Raw genomic sequence first — 25,185 nt, forward strand, 5'->3', positions numbered from 1 at the left:
CTTCTGAAGAAGGGTCTAGGCCCGAAAGGTCAGCCTTCCTGCTCCTCTGATGCTGCTTGGCCTGCTGTGTTCATCCAGCTCTACACCATGTTATCACTGGAGTACTGTATACAGTTTTGGGCTCCCTAATTTAAAAAAAAGGATATAATTGCATTAGAACAATTCAGAGAAGGTTCACTCAATTGGCTTCCCGGCACGGGATGGGGGCTACCTACAGAGAAAAGATTGAATAGATTGGGCCTGTATACAATAGAGGTTTGATAAATAGAGATGATTTTAGTTAAAAAAAACAAGACTCCAAGAGGACTTGACAGGGTGAATGTCAAGAGGGTTGTATGTGAGGGACTAGAACTAAGAAAAAGTGTTTCAAAATTAAGGGTTTCCGATTTAAGGTGGAAGTTAGGATTTTTTTCCTCTCTCAGAAGACCATTATTTGTGGAATTCTTTACCACAAAGACCAGCAGAGGCAGCGTAATTGAATATTTTTAAGGCCAGGTTAGACAGATTCTTGACTAATCAGGGAGTTAAGGTAGAGAGTAAAGTAAAATTGAAGCCACAATTAGATCAGCCACAACCTTATCAAAATAGGGGACTAGGCTGGAGGCCTCCTCCTGCTAATAATTCATGTTCGTGCTCGATTCCCATATTCCCTGATGATCATAAATCTATCAGTCCCAACTCTGAAAATATGCAATGTCAGAGTATCACAACCATCTGGAATAGAGCATTTTTAAGATTCACAACACTTCCAGTGAAGAAATTTCTCAGCCTGTAATGACCAACCCTGAGGCTGTGCCCCAATGTTGTACACTGCCAGCCAGGAAACAACCACCCCATGCCTAATCTATTAAATACCTTGATAATCTCATGTTTCAATGAAATTGCCTTTCATTCTTCTAAGCTCAAGAGAGCATAGGCCAAATTTACTCATTTTCCTCATAGGACGTGCTAGATTGAAAGTCATTTTTAAATCTGAAATTGATAGTTATTTTTGTTTCCCAAAGTTATTAAGGGATAAGGGCCAAAGGCAGGTTTGGACAATTAATTTGCAGATCAGCTATCATCTCAATGAATGGTGGAACAGGGTAGTTGGCTAAACAGCTTTCGAGTTCTTATATACTGCTAATAGCCTGTATCACTCCCTAACACAAATTAGCATATTAACATTTCATAGTAGTTATGACTCAGTACCATGAAAGTAGTACAGGGAGGAAGAAAATACTGGCTTTGTGTAGAAAGCACGAATTCTATTTCAGCTGGAGCTTGAACAAAACAAAAACAAAAACAAAAATCAGACATTCCCATTCTTGCTGATTTCCTTCTTTATGCAAATGGTAGGCTCCTGGAGCCTGCTCCAACATTCAATAAGTTTATGGCTGATTTGATGACTCCACAATGAACCTAATACCGATAACATTTTGCACCTTTCAAGAATCTACCTCTGCATTAAAAAATATTGAAATATTCTGCTTCCACAATATTTGAGAATGTGCCTTTATGCATTCTACTCCAATTAATGTAAAATGGTAGTTCTGGTAAAAGACAACGAGAGGAAGAATGAGCTGTACCCCACTCTTTAAAAATCGATCAAACCTAAACACAAATATACCACTTTGCTCCCTCAAGGATTTTTAAGTATTTCTAACTGAAAGCTCATACCTTCAAAGAACATTAAACACGAATACCAATATAATGGGTCAAAATATAATGCCTTTCCATTTGGCACTTCACACTTAAAAGCTGAAATGTTACTGACAGAATACCTTCCACAATTATTTGAGAGACAGTGAAAAAATGTAATTATAATAAAAACTTTATGCCTGAACATTTAAAGAATATTAAAAGTATTTCTATTAATTTCACTGAAGTAATCCAGTAGTGTTATTGTTTTGCCAGCAAGTCATCTCGCCCCTGCTCACTTAGTACTGATGCAAACCATTTGCACCTCCATCAACTTTTGCATGTATGAAACAACGTATTAGAACATACTTAACAAAAGTGGTGCAGTTATACTAACCTTCCCATTAGACACCCACATACGACCACTGCACCAAATAATCATTGAAAATCTAGAATACGTACAAGTATGTCCTTTCTTGACCAGGTCTGGGAATCTCTTTGGAAATGGCCTTACCTCCATGTAATTCCATCCACAGCCATGATGTAACTGAAAATTCAGTGAGAAACCATGGGCATTAATCCATGGCGTAAGACTTGGAGATGAAAGCACACCGATATGCACACAAACAGAGATACCAGGCCTTAGAGCTACTTTACAACATCTTTAGTTTTAATTCATGCAATGCCTATTACAATATTTGATTTCATGCACAGGCACAGTTCTCTCTTTTCAGAATACTTCAAGTATAGTACAAGCTTACTTCAGTCAAGATTGTTCAAACTCACGAAATAGAAATGCACTGTTAAAAACAAAAAAAACTTATCTGACGATGTTTTTAAACAACCAGGTGAGCACGTGGGGGGGGTCAGAGAGAGGGCCAGAGACAGAGACAGGAAGGTGAAAGAGGAATGACTGAGGGTGGGGAAAGGGATGTAGGGTGGGCCGAGAGAAGAGGGTGAGAAGGCACGCGAGAGATCCCAAGCTGTCTAAAGTAGACAAGGGGGCTTCTGGCTAGCAGGATTCCCGCAAGCAGATATAGATGTGCAAGAGCAGGGGGCGAGGAACTTTATTGGAAAGTGGAGGATAACAATATATGTTGAACCTTGGTTTTACAGAATTGAGAACTGCCTAGCCTTAACTGTTTCTTTTTCTCATTCTCAGGACTGTAAGATCCAACAAAGAATGCAGTATACTGTTTCATTCAATCCTTTATGGAATGAACTTGTAATGTGAAATAAAAACAGAAATTGCTGAAAAACTCAGGTCTGGTAGCATCTGTGAACAGAAAGCAGAATTAACGTTGTGGGTCTTGTGATCAGTCTTCAGAACAATTTCTGTTTTTGTTTCTGATTTTCAGGATCCACAGTTCTTCGGTTTTTCTGTGTTAATGTCGATTTGGATTGCAACCTCATTTATAGGGCAATTGATGTGGGAGTATCATTTTCATTCTTAAATTTTGGATATGCGAAAAGCTCATTTCTGGGGACGAGAAGAGGGGCCTCTACATCTTAACATATTATGTCTGCCACAGGTTTAGCTTTACAGAAAGTCTAACCTTGGATTTGCCAAAAATGATTTTGGGAATAATTATGGCGAAACATCATTCCATCCCACTGATGCTATATTTCAGCAGTCTGAATGATGGAACAACTAAACTTCACACAAACTATTTTTGTCATATATTCTATGGGGAAAACCAAACCTCCAAGCACAGTTGCAGATGAATACTAATTCAGGTTCATTGTACACACTGCAACCCCACCTCCACAGAAAATCAGAGTTAATTAGATCAAAGATAAGCAGTGAATCAAGTGGGACAACAAATACCACAAGCAACACTGGAAAGGAATCTAAATGATCAATTATAAAGAAGTGTTTTATTCAAATCAGTAGGAACATACAGCATGCAATACAGGAGGGTTATTCATCAAATGCATTACACAAGTAAACAAAATAGCTTTATACCTTACCTGAGTATATTTGCTAATATACAACAGAACACAGGCTCAGTTCAATGAATAAATGAAACGTGTCCCAAAGTAGGAGAGGTTGTGAAATTCAAGTACTACTAATATGTTAATCATGGCTGTTTTACTTATACTGCAGCGCACCCACAGCTACATGCACACAAGCCAATGTTAAAGTGTATGGTCTCATTGCTTAAGCAGTTTTCAGATGTCCTGGTTAAAAACAAAACGTAGTTAAACTTAAAAGTAGACACTTACCTGATTCTTTTCATTAAACTACCCCACAAGGCTACATTTTAGCCATCTCAAAACACTTACCAGTACAGGTACATTTGTTGCAATTTTCTTTCACAATTACAAAAAGATAAAAAAAAAGCCATCATTAATCTCTGGGTCTGTGGCTGACAGTCTTCCCCATTTGCATGAAATAGGACAGGACAAGAGCATTGGTATTATTTATATTCTGAACGTCTTGAAAAATGGAATTGCAAAAGAGAGATAATTTTTTATTACAAATATGGTTGGGTCATTCTCTACAACTAAATCACCATTTCAATAAAAATCTCCTAAAGGGATATTTGTGATGCGAGAACAAAATTGTTGTAGTTTATTTAGATAGGGCTTAAAAGTAAATTTTCACAAATTGTTTTTCATTCAAAGATTTTTTTTTTGTCAAGATATTTATTTTAACGAAAATTGCCCATCAAATTATTGTCTAAGAGAATAACACAGCTATACTGAGAATTTCTGGAATTGCTCTATTAAAAAGGTAATAAGAAAATAATATCACATTAATAAAGGTTAAAATAAAATGCGGTTCTGAAACTATGGAACATTCCATGAGGCTCCAAAGCTCCCTATTACAATGTTGCCTCTTCCCAACTCCATCCCCAAGTCTCCCCATATAGCAGCACAAGAGTGAGAAAGAAGATAAAGGGAAAATACAGAGAGAAATCAGAAGGAAAGGGTAGAGACAAAGAAAGAATAAACACGAATGAATAAACACACATTGTAACTTGTGTCTGCTTTCTTTTGCAAATGTGTTGGCACTGAAGATCACAATCGAAGCTTGAGCTGGTGGAACTAATGACCAAATGAAGTTTCAAAACAATCCAGTATGGTCGTGAGGCTGGGATTCATATTTATCAGAGGAAATACACTGGATGGTCTTATTCTCAATGGTTGACTCGCAGAGTGATTGAAGGTGAAACATAACAATGAACATCAGTAACTCAGAATACAGAACTGAACAATCTTCTCTATATATTCTGGGATCAAGCTGCAACATCATTATTATTCATCAAAAGCAGCTGAGGCAAATGCCAGATCACTTTGTAATCCCTCTTCCTGGTTAATGCCTGCACACACACTTGTTATAAACATTTTTTCCAGTCATAATCAACCTAAGTTAATACCTCACTCATTACCAACATAACTATCTTGGCTAACTTATCTTTAGCTATACGGGAAGTGAAAAATGGTAATTCAACATCAGGAGGTACGGAGATCAAACAAAACAAGTTGGTTTTCCTGGCACTGACACCGATGGCAAACTAACCACACGTTTGGTCATCAGTTTGCTAAGCAGTTCTTGTCCAGAATCTAGTTTTGAACATCACTGCCATTATTGGTATGTTATCAAATTATTGATCTCAGCCAGGAAACGGGGTAAAAAGTCAGCCTGGTATTCTAACCCTCACTTTACCAGTGCTAGGAAATGCATGTCATCATTGATTAAGGACAATAGCCAAGGCCTGCTGTGATGAAATCCTCCAAACACAAAGCCGATGAGGATTCTCTCATCAAGAATCATTGCCTTAGGTAAGGAGAAAAGCAGCATGATAATTAGGTTCTATATTAACAGTTTCATTGGAGATGTGTAAAGCGAAAGAGTTTAAGGGATAAATGATCTCCTGAATTAAATGGAATCTGAAAGGCATCCAAACCAGAGAATTTGAGTGCTGGTCAAGAATGTTCACTTAAATAAAAGCAACTTCTAGAGCTTGAAGCAAAATGCCTCTTAGAAAAGGCAAAAGCCAGCCAAAGTAATTTTTAGGCTCCAAATATTAGGTCACATGGTTAGAAAAAGAAAGCAATGTGAATTAGACAACTTGAGTTACATTGCAGATTTAACATAGAAAAACCCCAATATTTCAGTAGAAATGTAACTTCTATTACTTCAATGTGAAGAAGAGAGTGACATCTCTTTTTAGTTTCTTTATTCTTGCATAGGATCATCACCGTCATGGCTAGCATTTGCTGCCTGTCCCTAACTGCCCTTGAATTAACTGGCTTGGTAGGCCATTCCAGAGAGCAGTCAACAGCTGGTCTGTCAAGTGTAGGCACGACAAGGCAAATTTTCATAAAGTTTTTATAAAAATCTGGCTAACAATTGATGATACTTTTGCTGCATCATTATAGAAACAAGCTTTCAATTCCAGATGTTTATTAATTCAATTTAAATTCAACCCACTATCACAAAGAATTTTAACCCAAGTCCACAGACCATACACCTGGACCTCTGGATTGCTCGTCCAATGACCTTACCAGGACACCAACACCTCCCTCCCTGCCTCTGGAGGTAACGAAGCTTTCAATTTAGAGATTAAACACACTTTTCAAACTGGACAAAAATGTCAAAATAGGTCAGAGTCAGTCAAGTCTTTATTAACTTGCGTAATTTAAGGCAAGGCATCAATTGGCATGGTAACTCGCCTTCACGTACATAACAACCTAAGTTCGCAAAATCAGACCCCTATATTATCACTACTGAAAAATATCTGCTTGTGAACATCAGGACTGAATTCGGTTCAGATTTGACGATTTGTGCAATCACTCAGCTAAGAGTCAAAGTTGTTACTTACACATGAAGCATGGCTATCTGAGCACATTATCCAAAAGCTGTCAGAACCCACAAGATATAGCTAAGTATGACTTACCATTATTGGCAGGACAGAAAATGCAAGAGAATGTCCATCCATAACTGCATTTCATTTTACCAACTCCAAAGTTCTGACTTTGAATTATTTGAAGACGAGACATGGTACTCTTAAACAAAGTTATGTCAGGTGGTATGCCAACATAAGTGCTGGAATAGTAACAGATTTTCTCCATGCAATAATGTTTATAATGCATGCTGGAAAATGAACAGCACAGTATGTGTTCAAGTGCGGAAGATAAAGGTTCAGTATCGAGAAAAGATCTGAATGTGACCTGGGAGCACAGATCCACTTGTGACAGATACAATCTGAGAAAAAAATACATTAAACAATAACTGCACTGTTTAGGATATGTAGAAAGCAAAGGTGACCTACAAGGATAGACAGAAAGCAACAAAAGACAATAATATAGGTTTCAGTATCATCTCAAAAAATTGTGCATGCTCCAGGATAAATGGAGAATAATTTGGAAAGGCTACATCCCGCCCCTTCCTTCGACCATACGAAAACACAACAGGTTGAAGTGCCTTTCTCACTGTTCTTAAAAAGGCTTCACTTCAAACTCAGAAATGGCAACCTGAAGAACTGTGTGCATTTTTCCATTGAGGGGAAAGATACTGTCACCTGTGATCCGTGGTGGTTTTGGACGCTGCTTCAAAAAAGTGAATAAGTGCGAGTAAGTAATCATTTCATACACAATTCTCAAAACAAGAAGTTAATCAAAAGACTTCCATACCATATAGTCTGAATTCAAAATCAGTTTGTAGTACTGAAAAGCTAGTACACTCATTCTCCAAATCCCCTAAAATTATTACAGTAAACCTTCACAAATGGTGAACTTGTCCATCTGCGCTAAAAATAATTAACAAAAATCAACATCCGTGGGCAAAAGTCACATTTCATCAATTTTTACAAGCTCCACACTCTCAAATTTCATCATTTGCAGGGGTTCTCAGGAACAGAACCCTCGCAGATGCAGAAGGACTGTATTTTTAAAATATTTTATTTCTATTAGATACCTTACTTATATTCCATTGATTCAGAAAGGTCAACAGCAACATCCATTTTTACTAATTAAATGGATTGGAACACTTGTATTCAAGAATAAGAGGGAAATAAAAATGCCAGTGCACTAGCCATACTTAACTTTCAGATAAAGTGTCCCATGAATGCTCCTGATTTATTCTATGTAGTTGACTCAGATTAAAAGGAACCTTGCTCTTATGCAAACTGTTATAAAAACCTTTAACATTCAATGGCAAACCATTGCTAAAATCCCTACTGTCAACATCTTGGAGGTTAACACTGACTAGAAACTGAACTGGACCAACATATAAATACCGTGTCTACAAAAGCAGGTCAGAGATTAGGAATTGTGTGACAAATAACTCATGTACTAGCCTTGCAAATCCTGTCTGCCATCTGCAAGGCATAGGTCAGATACGTGATGGAACATATTCCAACTTCCTGGGTCAGTGCAACTCCAATAACAGATAAGCAGCTCAACAACATTCAGGACAAAGCAGTCCGCTTGACTGACACCACATCTACCACCTTCAACAATTCACGCTCTCCATTACAAGATGCACTGCAATGACCTTCCAACACTCCTTAGAAAGTAACTTCCAAAACTGCGATCTCTAACACCTAGAAGGATAAAGGCAGCAAATAGAAGTTCAACCCCAACTCGCACACAACTTGACTTTGCACTATATTTTTGGTCTTTCACTGTCACCGGGTCAAAATCTTGCAACTTCCTCTCTAGCAGTAGTGTCAGTATACATAAACCTTTTCAGCTATAGTTAACTAAGGATGGATTCCAGCGAACTCCACAGATCGGAGGTTGTGGTCTAGACCGACACATCATTATAGGGCTATGTACTATCCTGTCAGTGGTATTTTCAGGTGAAATGTTAAATTGAAGTCACATTTCCCCTCAGGTGGGCCTTTAAAAGTCCACTGGCACTAAAGGGCCAAATTTAGAGCCTGTCAAATACAGTAACCAACATTTAGCTCTTAACCAATACTATGTAAGTTGTTCAAGTTACCTAATTACATACCACTTGGCATTTTTCCTGGATGGAAAGTCTAAAAGAGGCATCAGGGTATCAGAATATGGGCTGGCCATTGAGGACTGAGGGAAGGAGTAATGCCTTCATTTAAAGGGGTGTGGACCTTTACTGATGTTTGTGGATACTCTGTCTCCAAATACTCCAAATGAGATCAGAAGGCATTTGGACACAGTGCAATGAAGGGTATGGGGATGGTACCAAAAGAAAGCTAAGGTGGGAGTTCAGCCATGGCTGTTTTGAATGAAGCAGCCCAAGGATAAATGGTCTAATGCTGCTCTTATCTTACATCTATGTTCATAAAGCCTTACAATCCACAAACTACTTCCTGATTTTTCCATGTTGGAAACAGTTACCACATCTTAAAAACAATCATAGCCTATGAAGCACTTTCGATTTCCTAAGGCTGTTCTTACCTTATGAAATGAAAGTTCTTTGTTTAAATCTGCAAAGCTTGAAGGTAGGATGGACCACTGCACTCCTCATTTTGGGTGAGGAATGCTATGCAAGCCTAATTTGCTAAAGAATTTGCAGGTAGGAAAAACCTCCACGCTCTGTATGGATTGCAATCATCAAGAATGCTCAAGACTTTCCTTCCCCAAAACAGTCATCTGAGATGGTGTTAAACAGCCTCATCTTACCTAAAAGATTCAGATCCAACAGCAGATAGCGTAAGATCAGTATAAAGTCAGAGTTGTACAGCATGGAAACAGACCCTTCATTCCAACTTGCCCATGCCAACCAGATATCCTATAATCATCTAGTCCCATTTGCCAACAATTGGCCCATATCCTTCTAAACTCTTCCTATTTGTGTACCCATCCAGATGCCATTAGATGTTGTAATTTTACCAGCCTCCACCTCTTCCTCTGACAGCTCAATGAACTGACCATTAAGGCTAGCGTACAAAATGCCTTCTTTTCTACCCTATCTGTGACTCCACCTTTAAGGAACTATGAACCTGCACCCCAAGGTCTCTTTGCTCAGCAACTTTCCGCAAAACCCTACCAGTAAGTGTATAAGTCCTGCTCCGGCTTGCCTTACCAAAATGCGACACCTCACATGTATCTAAATTAAACTCTATGTGCCACTCCTCGGCCCATCTGATCAAGGTCCCTTCATACTCTGAGATGACCTTCACTGGCCGCTACACCAACAATTTTGGTGTCATCTGCAATCTTACTAACTATTCCTCCTATATTCACATCCAAATCATTTAAATAATTGACAAAATGCAGTGCACCCATACCAATACTTGCAGCACATCGTTAGTCACAGGCCTCCAGTTTGAAAAACAACCTTCCACCGTCACCTTCTGACTCCTACCTTCAGGCCAATCTTGTATCCAAATGGCTAGCTCTCCCTGGATTCCATGTGATCTAACCTTGCTAACAAGTCTACCATGTAGAACCTTGTCCAACGCCTTAAAGTCTGTATAGACAATGTCCACTGCTCTGCCTTCATCGATCTTGTTTGTCACTTCCTCGAAAATCTAAATCAAGTTTCTGAGACAGAATTTCTCACGTACACAACCATCCCTAATCAGTCACTGACTTTCCAAATACATATGGGATCCTGTCCCTCAGAATCTCCTCCAACAATTTACCCACCACTGACGTAAGGCTCACCAGTCTACAGTTCCCTGATTTTTCCTTACCACTTTTGTTAAATCATAGCACATTAACCACCCTCCCGTCTTTCAGCACCATATCCATGGCTATCAATGATGCAAACATCTCAGCAAGGAGCCCAATCATTTCTCTAGCTTTCCACAAAGTTCTGGGATACACCTGATCAGGTCCCAGGGATTTATCCAACTTATTGCATTTTAAGACATCCAGCACCACCTCCTCTGTAATACAGACATTTTTCAAGATATCACTATTTATTTCTCCAAGTTGTCTAGTTTCCTTATCCTTCTCCACAGTATGATGTGGAGATGCCAGTGTTGGACTGGGGTGGACAAGGTTTTAAAAAAAAAAATCACATGACACCAAGTTATATAGTCCAATAGGTTTATTTGAAAATGCAAGTTTTCGGAGCTCAGCTCTTTCCTCAGGCATAGTGAGAAAGAGGGTATAAGACACAGAATTTATAAGCAGAAAAGTAACAACCCTAAATCTGGCCAGGAATCAGGATTTTGCATTTTAATCAGTAGTCTCCTTCCTAACTGATTAAACAAGAGGTGGCCAGTTTTAGGATTGTTACCGTTCTGCTTATAAATGGTGTCTAATATCCTCTCTCTCACACTACACCCGAGGAAGGAGCTGAGCTATGAAAGCCTGCATGCATTTTCAAATAAACCTGTTGGACTATAACCTGTTGTCGTGTGATTCTTGATCTTCTCCACAGTAAACACTGACACCAAATACTCATTTAGTATCTCACCCTCACCTAGGGTTCCAAACACAGACCATCTTTAAGGAACCCTATTCTCTCCCTAGTTACTCTTTTGCCCTTAATGTATTTATCGAATCTCTCTGGATTCTCATTAAGCCTATATGCCAAAGCTATCTCATGTCCCACTTCTGATTTCCCTCGGTATATGCCTACTGCCCTTATACTAAAGGGATTCACTTGATCCCAGCTGTCTATACCTGTTATATGCCTCCTCCTTTTTCTTGACCAGAGCCTCAATTTCTCTAGTCATCCAGCATTCCCTACAACTACCAGCCTTACCCTTCACACTAATAGGAACATACAGCTATTTGACTCTCGTTATCTCGTTTGAAGGCCTCCCACTTTTCAACCACCCCTTCACCTGTGAACAGCCTCTCCCAAAGCTTTTGAAAGTTTTTGCCAAACACCATCAAAATTGGCCTTACTCCAATTTAGAACTTTAACTTTTACATCAGGTCTATCCTTTTCCATAACTATTTAAGACTAGTAAAATTACGATCACAGGCCCCAAAGTGCTCCTGCACTGACACCCCAGTCACTTGCCCTGCCTTATTTCCCCAAGAGAACATCAACTTATGCTCCTTCTCTAGTAGGTTCATCCACATACAGAACAAGAAACTTTTCTTGTGGACACAAATTCCTCTCCACCCAAACCCTTAACACAATCGCAGTCCCAGTCTATGTTCGGAAAGCTAAATTCCCCCTACATTACAACCATATCATTCTTACAGATATTGGAGATCCCCTTATAAATTTGCTTCTCAATTTCCGGCTGGCTATTGTGGGGCTATAGTACAATCCCAATAAGGTAATCATCCCTTTCTTATTTCCAGCCAAATAACTTCACTGGATGTCCTCTCAGGAATGTCCTCTGTAAGTACAGCTGTAATGTTATCCCTAACCAAAAACTCCACTGCCCTCCTCTCTTGCTCCCTTTTCTATCCTTCCTATAGCATCTATATCCTGGAACATTAAGCTGTCAATCCTGCCTTTCCCTGAGCCACGTTTCTTTCATAGCTATGTCATCTCAGTACCATGTTCCCAACCATGCCCCGAGTCCATCTGCCTTGTCTGTCAGGCCTCTTGCTTTGAAATAATTGTGATTTGATTTATCGCACTTACCCCATTCTGTCGTGTTCTTGCTTGCCTTGACTATTTGATTTGTTCCTCTTCTCAACTGTACAGCCTCAGACTTCTCTCTTTGGGTAACCCCCTACCCCTCCTTACTACCTTAAAACCTCCCATGTGGCACTAGAAAATCTCCTCGCCAGGATATGGGACCCCTTCCAATTTAGATGCAAACTTTCCTTCTTATACAGGCCACTTCCAGCCCAGTAAAGATTTCAATGATCCAAAAGTGCAAATCCCTGCCGGTTGCACCAGTTCCTCAGCAATGCATTCATGTGCTCTATCCTCCTATTCCTACTCTCACTAGCACATGGCACTGGGAGTAATCCAGATGTTACTAGCCTTAAGGACATACGTTTTAACCTCCTGTCCAGTTTCCTATATTCTCCCTTCAGAACTTCATCCCCTTCTCTTCCTATGTACACGTTGGCAGCAATGACAAAGACCTCCTGCCAGTTCACTCCCTTTCGAGAATATTCTGTACTCTCTCAGAGACATCCTTGACCCTGGCACCAGTGAGGCAACACATCATCCTGATGTCTTGTTGTCAGCCGCAGAACACATATATGTGCCCCTGACTAGAGAATCCCTTATCACAATCAATATATTTATATCAAAGTAATGTGATGCATTGATTCTGCTACATGGAGTTTTAAGATCATGCACTGTTGCAAAATGATTTTAAGGGGTCCTGATTACATAGCTTATTACAATTCTTTGTTAGCTGTGTCAACAGTTGTCTATTTTGAGAAAGAGGCCAGACTAAAGCACAGGTTCATGGGGATTGGTGAGGCACATTAGATCATCAAGGTAGATTTGAATCCAGTTCTGTTCACTGCAAAAGAAAATCTGATGCAGAACCATTTATACATTAATTTATTCTGTTGTCCAGTATCAAAACCTGCCATTGAACGTGTACAAAAATGTTCTTTCAAACAAAGAATATCTTGGACAATTTCAAGTCTGCTCTTTATGAATACTGGTTCAGAACAAAGTTGTTTACGATCTCAAAATTTCAGAAAGACTTCCATGGAGGCAACTATGGTAGTATAGGATCTCATTATTATGGCACCAATTCATCTTCTGAGATTGGATTTAACAAATATGGAGGCTTTACTGTAGCTGATCACCCATGCATGATGTGAGATTGTTGACTGATATCAGGAGGAGATGCCTGAAATGGAGAAGTATTGGCATCCCTTAATTTGATAGGCACAAATTCACCATAATTCAATTAATCCTGAGTTATTCAGCTCAAGCAGGAAAGAGAAACCAGCAGCTACTATATCATACATAGCTTATGAACACTTAGTGATCGTGTCCCTTGAATCTAACATCAGTTAGCTATGACTTTTGGTTCAAGAGCTGGTAAAGAAGACAAGGGTTCTGAAAGACTATTATAAACAACTCATGTTTCATTTTGAACAAGCCTGAAAATGAGCTGTATTCACTCCTCCATCAGACTTGGAAAGTGTAGCAACGAATTCTGAAGCCTCAATGGTGTACATAGTACATCAAACTATAAGAAATAGTAACCATGCAAAAGAATGAATTCAGGGTAATGGGCTGTTTTTGCAGTATATTTGAGTAAAAATAATGCTAGGACAATGAATAATCTGGAACTTCGATTTACTAAAATCATGTACACTAACTCCAGAATTTTTTCTGAGAAACTGAAGAGTACAAACTAAAATTTGGACCAAATCAAATAGGAAAATATAGTCACAATATATTAAATAATTTTACAAATATATCAACATATTATCAAGTGCAGTTGGGATTTTTGTTTAAATGAATGGAATTATCATTCAAGTTGACAATATCAGTTTACAACATGCAAGTGATAGTTGGGAAGAGGCTATTAAGTTGAAGTCCTTTCTTTTAAGAAATGTCAGGTCTTTTTGAACGATCATTCATTAGACAATATTAGCATATGCAGCTACTGCATGTCAAAGAAGACTGTTTAATCTAATACAGATGAAACTGACCGGGTTTCAAATTTTCCCTAATTCATCACCTTACCATCCAGAGAACAGAAGAGAAGAAAAATAGAGTCAGAGTGCGAATTAGCCAAAATTAAAAGCAGATTTCTGCTTCCAGACAATATGATTCAAATATTCACCATTTCCTGACTAAATTGTAGCGGGAAACAAATTATAAAAATGTATGCATGCTTTTATTGTATTTAAGCATGTTCAAAATATTTTTCATAAAGTGTTTTTTTGAAAATGTGACATTACATGATGTTTCTGAACTTACCCTGGAGAGACTTCCCCAGTCCTTGGCCAAGCTTCCATCCATGCTTCTGAAGTAAACGATGTCCAATGTTGTCCTGATAGACAGAACAGAGAATAGACCAAAAATACTCCAATAATACATACTTTCTTCAAGTCAATATTTCTGTACTGTGTGTACAATGGATAAACATGCAAGAAGTTGCTAATGGGAATGGGGTAGATGGACATCCTAAGGAAACACAATGTCATAAACTGCTCACACAATTTGGGATTATTTTCTGATGGTGTGCTGTGCATCTTCAGTGCATAACACTTAAATAATAAAAGCAAGGTAAAAAAAAAGAATCAAACAAAGAACTGAAATCAGTAAAACTGATAAAACCAAGCTCTTTTTAAAACCATATCCATCACCTTGACAGCACCAATTTGCAACAGACAACTAAACTTCTTCTTTTAATTTGGTTATGTTGCGTGTCAGGCTTTTTGTCTACAGATTATTGTAAGTGCAAAATCTGCCCCACCACTAGAAACCAAACACGATCATAGCAAAATCCAGGCTAGACTTGATTGGGTTTATAACCAGCATGCAGCCATTATCAACTAAAAATGAAACAGTGAAGTTAGTAAATTTACAAAATGAGCACAAGCACAGATTGTGATGCACTTCATGTGTAAGATAACAAAAATGCTGAAAATTAGAATGGAACAGGCCTAGCAACAGGTTTAATAGCAAGAACCATTAGTGCATGTAGGGGAAGGGGGGAAAAGCAGCAAGCGTAATGTCTCATCTTCCTTAGAACTGAGAGTGGTTAACTAGCTACAGACAGTGATAAATTTCAAGGACTTTGTTCCAATTTTCTAACAGTACCATTGGGTTTGAAGCAAATCTTAAAATAACTGGCAATTAACATTAAATTTTGACTTTAGAAATGTAATATATTGCTTTGCTACTTCAAATAATCTTCCTGGAGTCAGTATTTCAATATATCACGAATCAACATTCATTCTCATCATGAACCTTGGCTAAAACAAAAAAGATTCTTCTGAAACATTCTTTGCATAGTAACCATTCAAGAATTCAAAAACGCACACTTTAAAGACCTTATCTGGCTCAAAATGCAGTGAATATTTGTCCTAATTCTAATTAATCACCATATGCTGTCCAATGTCCATAGTCAGAGGGTACATTCTTCTATGTGAAAAATCCCTTAGCTAGTTAACAATACATGAAACCATGAGTTGCTATAATAGAGTGAAATACTTAATTTGTAAAGGGATCAAGGGATAGGGAGAAGGCAGGAGAACGGACTTGAGAAACAACAGTTTTGATCAATAAGCAGACAATGGGCTGAATGGCCTAATTCTGCTCCTATACCTTATGGTCTTGTACTTGTTGTGATAAATTGAGTGTGCGGGTTAAGTTCATGATATTCTACACTGGAACTGAGCTTCTGCACATATATCAACAAATAAATTGCCCACACTGTGGCACTAAACCTTATGTTTAAACAATGACCAGTATGTGCCATTTTAGACACTTTCAGGTGGGAGTATAAAGCAGTTCTATAAGTAGGTTAAACATTCCTAATGTTAAGTTGGATGTGAAAAAGAAAAATTTGTTGGTTCCAAGCATGAATACGAACCAGTGATTCCCAGTGGAAGAAAAAGTGCGAATATCAGGTGAAGGCATAATTAAATTTCATTGAAGATAATAGTGATAAATGGAATGTTTTAAAGTTAGCTTTATTTCTTTTAACAAAAGTTATGAAGTATAATAAAGATGGAGCAAGTAAAATTACAAAGAAGGCTGAATTAAAAGAAACAATGGGGTAAAACAGAAGAATACATATTGAGCACTGTTAAAGTTTGTTTCCTATTAAAATTGTTTTTACAGGCCCCATTCAATATTTCTGATTGTTGCTGCTAATATTAAGTAGTTCCACCATCATAACAATGTATGATTCAATGCTGATGTGAAAATTGAAAATTAAAAAAAGCATGCCTGGCCCAAGAAAATAGATTTTTCTGGCCTTGGTTGCAGTTTCAGATAAATTCCATTCAAATAACTGGATAAAGCAGCAATTTATCTTAAGCATGCCATTTTATTTTTATATTTATATTGTAATTCTTTCACCTTTCTCAGGGCTGCAAGGTCAAGCACACATGTTGTAAATACACTGCAGTTCAACAGATAGAGGTACCTACTGAATGTTAAACAACTAATGCTGATTAAAATACTTCTGAAAGGTCATAAGAACCCAGTGCCAGTACATCAAAGCACTTCATAAATATTCCTGTAATACAGAACTACAAATGCTCTTTCAAATGAAATTACTAAAATACAGTTCACAATTTACTTCATTGCCAGGATACAGATTTAGTAAGATATCTTTATTTTGCAGTTACCATGAAGATGTGGAACACATGCTACAAAGGTTTATTTTTGACACATACTATGCTTGGCCACAATGTTAAGTACAAAGGTCAAAAAAGAAACCAACCAAGTTAAAAAAATCAGTTTCAAATGGTCAGACATTGCCTGATCAAAAATCCTATTGTATTCAACTCTCCACACATCATCAAGAGGTGATTTTTCTTGTAAAGCTTTTCTCTGACAATTGTTTTTTAAAAAAAAGTCTACATCACTTAATTTAGGGAATTACACCTGGTTCCACAATCTTCTCGTAACATTCTTGGAGCAACATACATGCTAGTACGTTTACTGCATCTGTCACTACCCTACACAATCTAAAGAAGCCCGGCTGCAGGGTGATTCAGTTTAACTTCGGGGTGGTTCCTATGGCAAACTAATAAAATATTTTATTTAATCAGGTGTTTCAATATCCAATTACTCGTATTATGGTAGTAATAATGCTACAATAAAAACAACTTTGAAAGAGATAATGCTTACTCCAAATAGGAGATCAAATGAATGAGAAAGCAATAATACCTACTTCTTCCCTTTGGGCAAGGCAATAATTCAGGGTAAAACACCTGCCTGGACACAGTTTATACCTCAATAAAGCAATGTGCAGCAATTTGAAAAATTCAATATGCTCCTTTAATTTGAAAAATTTTATTGGAAAATAAAATATTTACTTTATCAAACCAGGCAATATATATAAGGAAGTAGTATGTGAGTTTGACATCAGTAGTGGGTAAATGGTTGAAGGGGATTCTGAAAGATAGGATTTGCATGCATTTGGAGAGGCAAGGACTGACGAGGGATAGTCACCATGGCTTTGTGCGAAGGGAACTGTGTCTCACAAACTCAAATGAATTTTATGATGATGTAACCAAAAAGACTGACGAGGGCAGAACGATAGATGTTGTCTACATGGACTTTGTAAAGCCTTTGACAACATTTCAGATTCAGGGAGAGCTTGGTAGCTGGATACAAAAATTGGCTTGACAGCCAGAGACAGAGGGTGGTGGTGGAGAGCTGTTTTTCGGACTGGAAGCCTGCGACCAGTGGGGTTCCACAGGGCTCTGTGCTGGGTCCACTTTTGTGTGTCATTCATGTTAATGACTTGGATGAGAACTTAGGAGGCATGGTTAGTAAGTTTGTGAATGTCACCAAAATTGGTGGTATAGTGGACAGTGAAGGAAGTTATCTAAGAACGAAGAGATCTGGATCAATTGGGCCAAGAAATGGCAACTGGAGTTTAGTTTGGATGAATGCGAGGTGTTGCATTTTGATAGGACAAACAAGGGTAGCGCCCTGGGGAGTGTTGTCAAACAAAGAGACCTCAGGGTTCAGCTACATAGTTCTTTGAAAGTTGCATTACAGTTAAGAAGGGTTTAGCATGCTTGCCTTCATTGCTCAGACCATTGAGTATGGGAGTTGGGATGTCACGTTGAGGTTGTACAGGATGTTGGTGAGGCCATCTTGGAGTACTGTGTACAGTGCTGGTCACCCTGCCACTGGAAGGATATGATTAAATTGGAGAGGGTTCAGAAAAGATTTACCAGGATATGGCCAGGACTGGAAGGTTCAAGTTTTCAGGAGAGGCTGGGACGTTTTTCCACTGGAGCATAGGTTTATGAAATCATGAGGGACATAGATAAAGTGAATTGCAAAGGTCTTTTCCCTAGGATGGGTAAGTTCAAAACTAGGGGGCATATTTTTAAGGTGAGGGATAAAGATGTAAAAGGGATCTGAGAAATAACTTTTTCCACACAGAGGGTGGTTTGTGTATGGAATGTGCTGCCAGAGGAAGTGGTAGATGCAGGTACAGTCACAACATTTTAAAAAAAAATTTGGATAGTACATGAATAGGAAAGATTTAGAAGGATATGGGCCAAACAGGCAAATGGGACTAGTTTAATTTGGGAAACTTGGTCAGCATGGATGGGTTTAACTGAAGGGTCTGTTTCCATGCCGTATAACTCTATGACTCTACATCTTAATTACTTGATTTCAGATGGTCGGTTTTGCTGTATTTGAATAGAAGGACAAATAATACTTCTGTAAGGTCAGATATTTAAGAGGAGCAAAAATCAACCAAAAGTAGTTCGATGCGCTTAAAGCTTCTAAACATCGGTAACACATAGTTCAAATCCTCATTTTTACTCTTTATCCCATTTGATATAATTCAAGTTTCAAATTTGAAGGATGTACAGACTTTTGTATTTAAAACAACGAAGCAAATTCAAAATCTGAACTTAGTGCTACAAGATTAATCTAAAAAACAAAATTTGAATACTCCTAAAAGCTATTTATTCCTGCTACTGTCAATATAATAAACATCTTAGTTTTAAAAAGTCAAATCTAAGTCAACAGTTGTTTAAGTCAGAGGAAAAATGAGGTTTTGTTAATTAGCAAATTTTAAAATTTGGTCTAAGCCATAAATCTCATCTGTATTTGTTATCTTAAACTTTACGTGATTCATACAAGAGGATCTATTCTCCCTCATCCTCACCTTTTTGGTGGCTATGGTTGCTTTCCTTCCAACAAATGAAAACACTCAACTCTGACCTAATTAAATATTAAAAGCACATTGTAAAGCTTTCAGGGAAGAAGGAAGTGAGACATTACCCTGACTGCAATATTAATAAATGCAATTAAAAAAAACAGACAGATGAAGCAATAGGCTATTTCAAAGCAGTGCAAGTGGAGTGAAAGCATTTCCATACGAACCTGGCTTTAAAAACTGGGCTGTCAAAAGAACAGTTAAATGTAACACAAAGTAAGAAACTGTCCAAACACTAATGGTCTGCTTCTGTTCAATTCACTGCTCGCAAGTAATGTCGACATTAGGTAATAGTGAAAGCACAACGTAAATCCACGATTCAAGACCAGCTAGCTGTAAGTCAGTGCAGTGTGCCATGATGACACAATGGAGAAAAAAACTAAAACAAAATATATATTTTTTATATGTATATATAAAAATATATAGATGTGTGAGGAGATATAATCAGGAAATTGTGACAGAAAGGTGAGCACTACTTTGCCATTACATGCAAGAGCACTTTAGAACAGTTCTCAAAACAAACTTTATATTTAACTACAGATGACACACGATGATGGCTAGGAGGGCCAAATGGTAATGCTACACCATACAGCTACAAGACATGAAATATTTATAGTGCAAGGAACATGCGGCTACTGTTAAATGTTAAATCAGCAGCCATATTGACGTGACCTTTGTCTGTTTAGGAGTCCACAGATCTTGTATAAAATGACAAAACATAATATATCTATCGTAAATAATATGCTACCACTGTACTAAACTAAACTAGTAAGTAGAAAGTGACCTAACGTATTCAAGTTAAATTGAATAGACCTTAGATGTTAATTTTGGTTGAAGTGGAAATAAAAATCTACATTTGCTGTATGTAACAAAATCAGTTATTAGAATCCAGATGGAATTTTTTTTAGACATTTTAAAATTCAGTGTATATTACCCTACATGGTATTTTCCAAAATAGATCTCTCCACTTTTTCTACTAATTTTAGTTAGTGCCTATGGAAGTTAGTAAGAAGGGAATCATCCTAAAAAGGTTGCTTAGAATATGCAAATTTAAAGGCTGATGTAGGGAAAGAGCATTAAAAACGGACCTTCTTGCATCACCCTTCTGGTTATTTTTCTGTCCACAGTTACAATTAAATATAACATACAAAAGGGTGAACCTAATCACATGCATTAGGAATAAGCTGCACCAATCTCATTAGACAAAATAATTATCCTTTGTGTGCATCAGTTGTTGAGTAATTTCAAGTAAAATTATCTTCATACAAAATCTCCTCAAAATCTGTGGACTCTCCAAGGCAGCCAACTGACTGAACACTGTAGCATAGCATTTAGCACATCTCAACAGACAATGCTGCAGGACACGTGTGCATTTAGTATGCATTAAAGCTAACTGTTTAAAAAGAACTTTGTAATTTCACATTAATGTTTTTGATGGCATGGCATTCTAACTACACACAAAAAACAATTTGTTCTCTACCACCACAGAATGAAACTTCATTGTACTGCTTTTGAAATAATAATTTTATCGCTATAAAAGCCGACAGTGTTTTTGTTGCAATGCAGCAAAAATATCCAACTAAAAATAACGGACCTTAGTTTGCAAGAAAATTATAAAAATGCTGGAGCCATTAATTAGCTATTTGACTTGTATGGTATTAGCTAATTGTTAATGCTAACAAACTTCTCTACAAAAGAATGTTGGATAGCATTATAATGGCATGGCAAGTGTTAGAAGAGACTTTATCTCTATAACTTCCACTGGACAAGGAGGACAATACCACTTGGGAGAAAATGGAATAAAACTTGATCAAGTTACCCTGCATCACTTCCATATGGTCTTCTATACCACTAATAGTGCTTGCAGTTATGGGAATAAGTTGTGCTCATCACTTCAGCTAAGAAAGTGCAAGTGATGGAATTCTTTAATCATGTGTGTTTGTTCTTGCGGGGGCAGGAGGGCTAAGTTGGAATTAAATCATAATTAACAATTAGATGTAAAAATTAGTTGCTGAATGTTTTGGTGGTAGCTAAAATTGAAACGTCTCTATTTAGTAGGATTTTAGTAAGTTTACTAAATTTCATAGCCATCCATCTTCACTGAATTCAGATTTTCTCAAGTTTAACTATTGGAATATAAACAGCATTCAATCAAATGAACAAAAAAATTGGGCAAAATAAAGCTAATGTACATTCTTCCAAGCTTTTTTGGGGAAAGGAGAAAAGGTAATTGGTAAGAATATGTAAAAATGTTATATAATTTATAATTTACGTAGGTAACAGATGATGGGATGCATACTTTATACCCCTATTTTCTGGATATCTTATGATTTGCTGTAATAAGTGCTGAAATATGTCAACTCACTCTTTGAACTATAAATGTTGTCAATGAAGACTGTCTTGTTTTGGCGTTTTACTGACTTAATTAGTATAAAACATTTTGGCCAGTTAATGCTTTGGTAAAATAAAAATGAACGACTCAAAAGTGCCATTAAAAAAAGTACTGTTTGCCCAAGTGAATATAAAGGAAGCAAACAGAAAATGGTGGTAACATTTTTTAGGTACCTCATTGTTAATGGCAAAAAAACCCTCAAAATTAGCTGGGTATTGCGATATTAATATTAATAGATTACTTAATTGAAAACTTATCCTGCAGTATTATCAACATGCGTCATCAGCTACTGCCATTCCATAGACAAGCAACATGCCAGCAAAGTCTCACAGTAGGTTTTTCGCTGGAAGGACAGGATAAGGAACCAGGAAACCCTAAAAAAAAATAGCAGAGCGTGCAATACAAACCAGTTCATGGCTGCTTAGCAATTATGGCCCAACTGTTGCAGAAGAGAAATGGTGGACACCCCAAGTAGTGTGCATTATTTGTTACATGGAAACACAAGCATATCTTCCATGAGTACAGAAATACCTACTGATCCCTTTGTTTTCCAATTAGACACACTTTGTGGGTTTTTGCACACATTTAAACATAGCATGCTAGGACTAACTATTCTACCCTCAACAAACACAACCTCCATCGCACACCCCGCAACACTCCTATCACTAATTAATCTGATTCAGTACCATAACTGATTCTGGACAAAAAAAAAATTATTCATTCATGGGACGTGGGCATCACTGGCTGGCCAGCATTTATTGCCCTTCCCTAGTTGCCCTCTTGAACCACTGCGGTGTACCTTTGTGGGCTGAACCACAATGCCATTAGGGAGGGAATTCCAGGATTTTGACCAATCGACAGTGAAGGAACAGCGATATATTTCCAATTCAGGATGATGAGTGGCTTGGAGGGGAACTTGCAGGTGCTGTTGCCCTTCTAGATGGAAGTGGTTGTAGGTTTGGAAGGCAGTGTCTGAGGATCTTTGGAGAATTTCTGCAGTGTACCTCGTGGATAGTACACATTGCTGCTACTGAGCATCAGTGTTGGAGGGAGTGCACGTTTTGTGGACATAACGTCAATCAAGGTGCACCCATCCAGGTAAATGGTGAGTATTCTATCACACTCCTGACAGTAGATGATGGATAGGCTATGGGAGTCAGGAAGTGAGTTACTCGCTGCTGTATTCCTAGCCTCTGACCTGCTCTAATAGCCATGGTGTTTATTTAGCGAGTCCAGTTGAGTTTCTGATCAATGGTAACCCCAAAGACATTGATAGTGGAGGATTCAGTGTTGGTAACGCCATTGAATGTCAAGCAGTTGTGGTTCGATTGTTGCTTATTGGTAATGGTCATAGCCTGGCATTTGTGTGGCACGAATGTCACTTGCCACTTGTCAGCCCAAAAAATATCACCAAGTCATAAAAGATCATAAATAATCATTACTCAAATTCACACAATTTTAAAATAGCTGTCAGCGTACCTCATCTATATACCAAATTGTTGTGGTTTATTATAATTTGGGCAGTCACTGGCCACAAAACAACAGGATCGATTCTTTTCTGTCACAAATTTTTGCTTTGAATTGGAAGGCTTTTTTTGTACTCTGTCAAAACCAGCCTAGCATATAAACTGCTCAAGCGCTGCTTTTCAGAGTGGTACGTAATAATGAATAGCTGTGTTATACAAAATGTTACCAGGAAAAAACTTCACTAATTTGTAGTAAATCTTTGGCATGGTAGCTCTATTACTTTTAATTAACTGTGTTAGTGACACAAAATGATCAATGACTCGAGGTTGATACTGGAGATTATGTATTATTAATCACTAAGTTGAGCATCTGCCATTTTTCATTTAAATTGATCTTAGCATACCCACAAAAAAAAGTTTGTATAATTGATTGAAGGAAATGTAGCAACATGGTGATGATTCAAGTCAGCAAGCACTTTTAAAGCCAAGCTGACTTTATGCTCAATTCCTTAGTTGGTCAATCATTTGCCTCAACTAACGAAAGGGATGGCTCCCTCACTTCTTAACTTAATCCTTTGGAGGAAGTTCAATTTTAAGCAGTGCAAAGATTGGGTATTAGTTGATCAAATTTTATATTACCTATGTACAGTGTCAGTAAAATGTGTGCAAAATATCCAATAGGTGAAGGGGATCAGCACATATTTCCAGTCCTTAACACATCCATTCAGTCCACTCATCCTACATTGCACATGAAGTTCCATTTTTCACTTGGTGAGTGCAATGACAATTGCCACACACAAAACAAATGCCGAGAAACTAAAGCATTGGATTAACTCAAATAACATAAAGCCTAACTGAATTAGAACTAATTAAAAATTTAAAATATTACAAAGGAGACAACTATAAAGGTGGGATTATTCATGAAGCAATTTACCGAAAGCAGCAATGAAGCACGTGTACTACTTATCCATGAAGTACAAACAAAATGTTGATTTACCTTAAGATGCATTTTTCATGTCCTGTATATATAGTAGCAGCACAGCATTAATAAACGTTATATTACAAAAACCTGAAAAAACTTAAAATTAAAATAAAGGTGTACACTAAGCTCTAGATAGTAGTTTGGACCAACTATGTCATTTTCACTGCTCAAAAATTTCTGGACTAGTTATTCAAAACTGCACTAACATTTTTTGTTGCTGGTTAGTGGCACCTAATCATTCAACTTTACACACATCAGGTCTCAATTGAAATTCAAACTCTTACCGATTCTATGGGCTTGTCCAAGGATGCCTGTTCAATTTCCAGATGTCCTTCTTCATATTGATCAAAGTGATTCCCCTAAAAAGTCAATGAAAAACAATAAAAACTTACTCTAAAACAAAAAAACTATTTGGCCTCATTGTGAAAAAATGGTGTGAAACACAACACAAGTTTAAAAATAGTGAAATCAATACAAGTTTAAAGAGAGTGCCAACCTTGGAGTCACTGACTAATAATATCAAATTCAGTGTTTGAATGTGTTGTAGAAACTTAATAGGATATGTGAGACAAGTTTCAACAGTTAGGTTTATACTTCCTACTGAAATACGAGTGATGATTATTTAGGAATACAGGTACACATTTGATTCATACAATATATTTTATTTGCAGTACTAAGAATTCTTTTTCAGGTTATAACCTATCATCAATGTCCCCCAAAAACATGGGTAAACTCTGAATATATAAATGTGACTTAATTTCTCTTTAAATCATTCACAAGGTGAGTGTCACTGGTTCTGCTAGCATTTACTGCTCTCTAACTGTCCTGGAGAAGGTGCGGTGAGTTCCCTTCTTGAACCACTGCAATGAAGGAATGGCAATATAGTTTGAAGTCTGGATGGTGTGTGGCTTGGAGGGGAACTTTCGAATGGTGGTGCTCCCAGGCATTTGCTGCCATTGTCCTTCTTGTGATAGAAGGGTTGGAGGGTGCTGTGTAAGAAGACTTGGTGAG

At 37.6% G+C, this 25,185-nt stretch overlaps 1 protein-coding gene across 5 annotated transcripts in view; it reads right to left on the reverse strand.

The window, feature by feature from the left end:
• Positions 1-25,185, reverse strand: part of gpatch8 (G patch domain containing 8) — a 181,952-nt gene that overhangs the window by 120,707 nt on the left and 36,060 nt on the right. For 2 of the 5 annotated variants that reach the window (XM_048614484.1, XM_048614482.1), the window contains exons 2-3: positions 24,459-24,533; positions 14,384-14,456 (exon numbers count right to left, since the gene is read on the reverse strand). In XM_048614484.1, coding sequence (XP_048470441.1) covers positions 14,384-14,456; positions 24,459-24,533 — 148 coding nt within the window. Of the gene's footprint in view, positions 1-14,383; positions 14,457-19,501; positions 19,520-24,189; positions 24,212-24,458; positions 24,534-25,185 lie in introns of those variants that run through there. The other 3 variants (XM_048614486.1, XM_048614485.1, XM_048614483.1) reach the window with 3 other exon arrangements.

Source organism: Rhincodon typus, chromosome 30 (assembly GCF_021869965.1).
Source record: "Rhincodon typus isolate 14 chromosome 30, sRhiTyp1.1, whole genome shotgun sequence".
NCBI lineage: Eukaryota > Metazoa > Chordata > Chondrichthyes > Orectolobiformes > Rhincodontidae > Rhincodon > Rhincodon typus.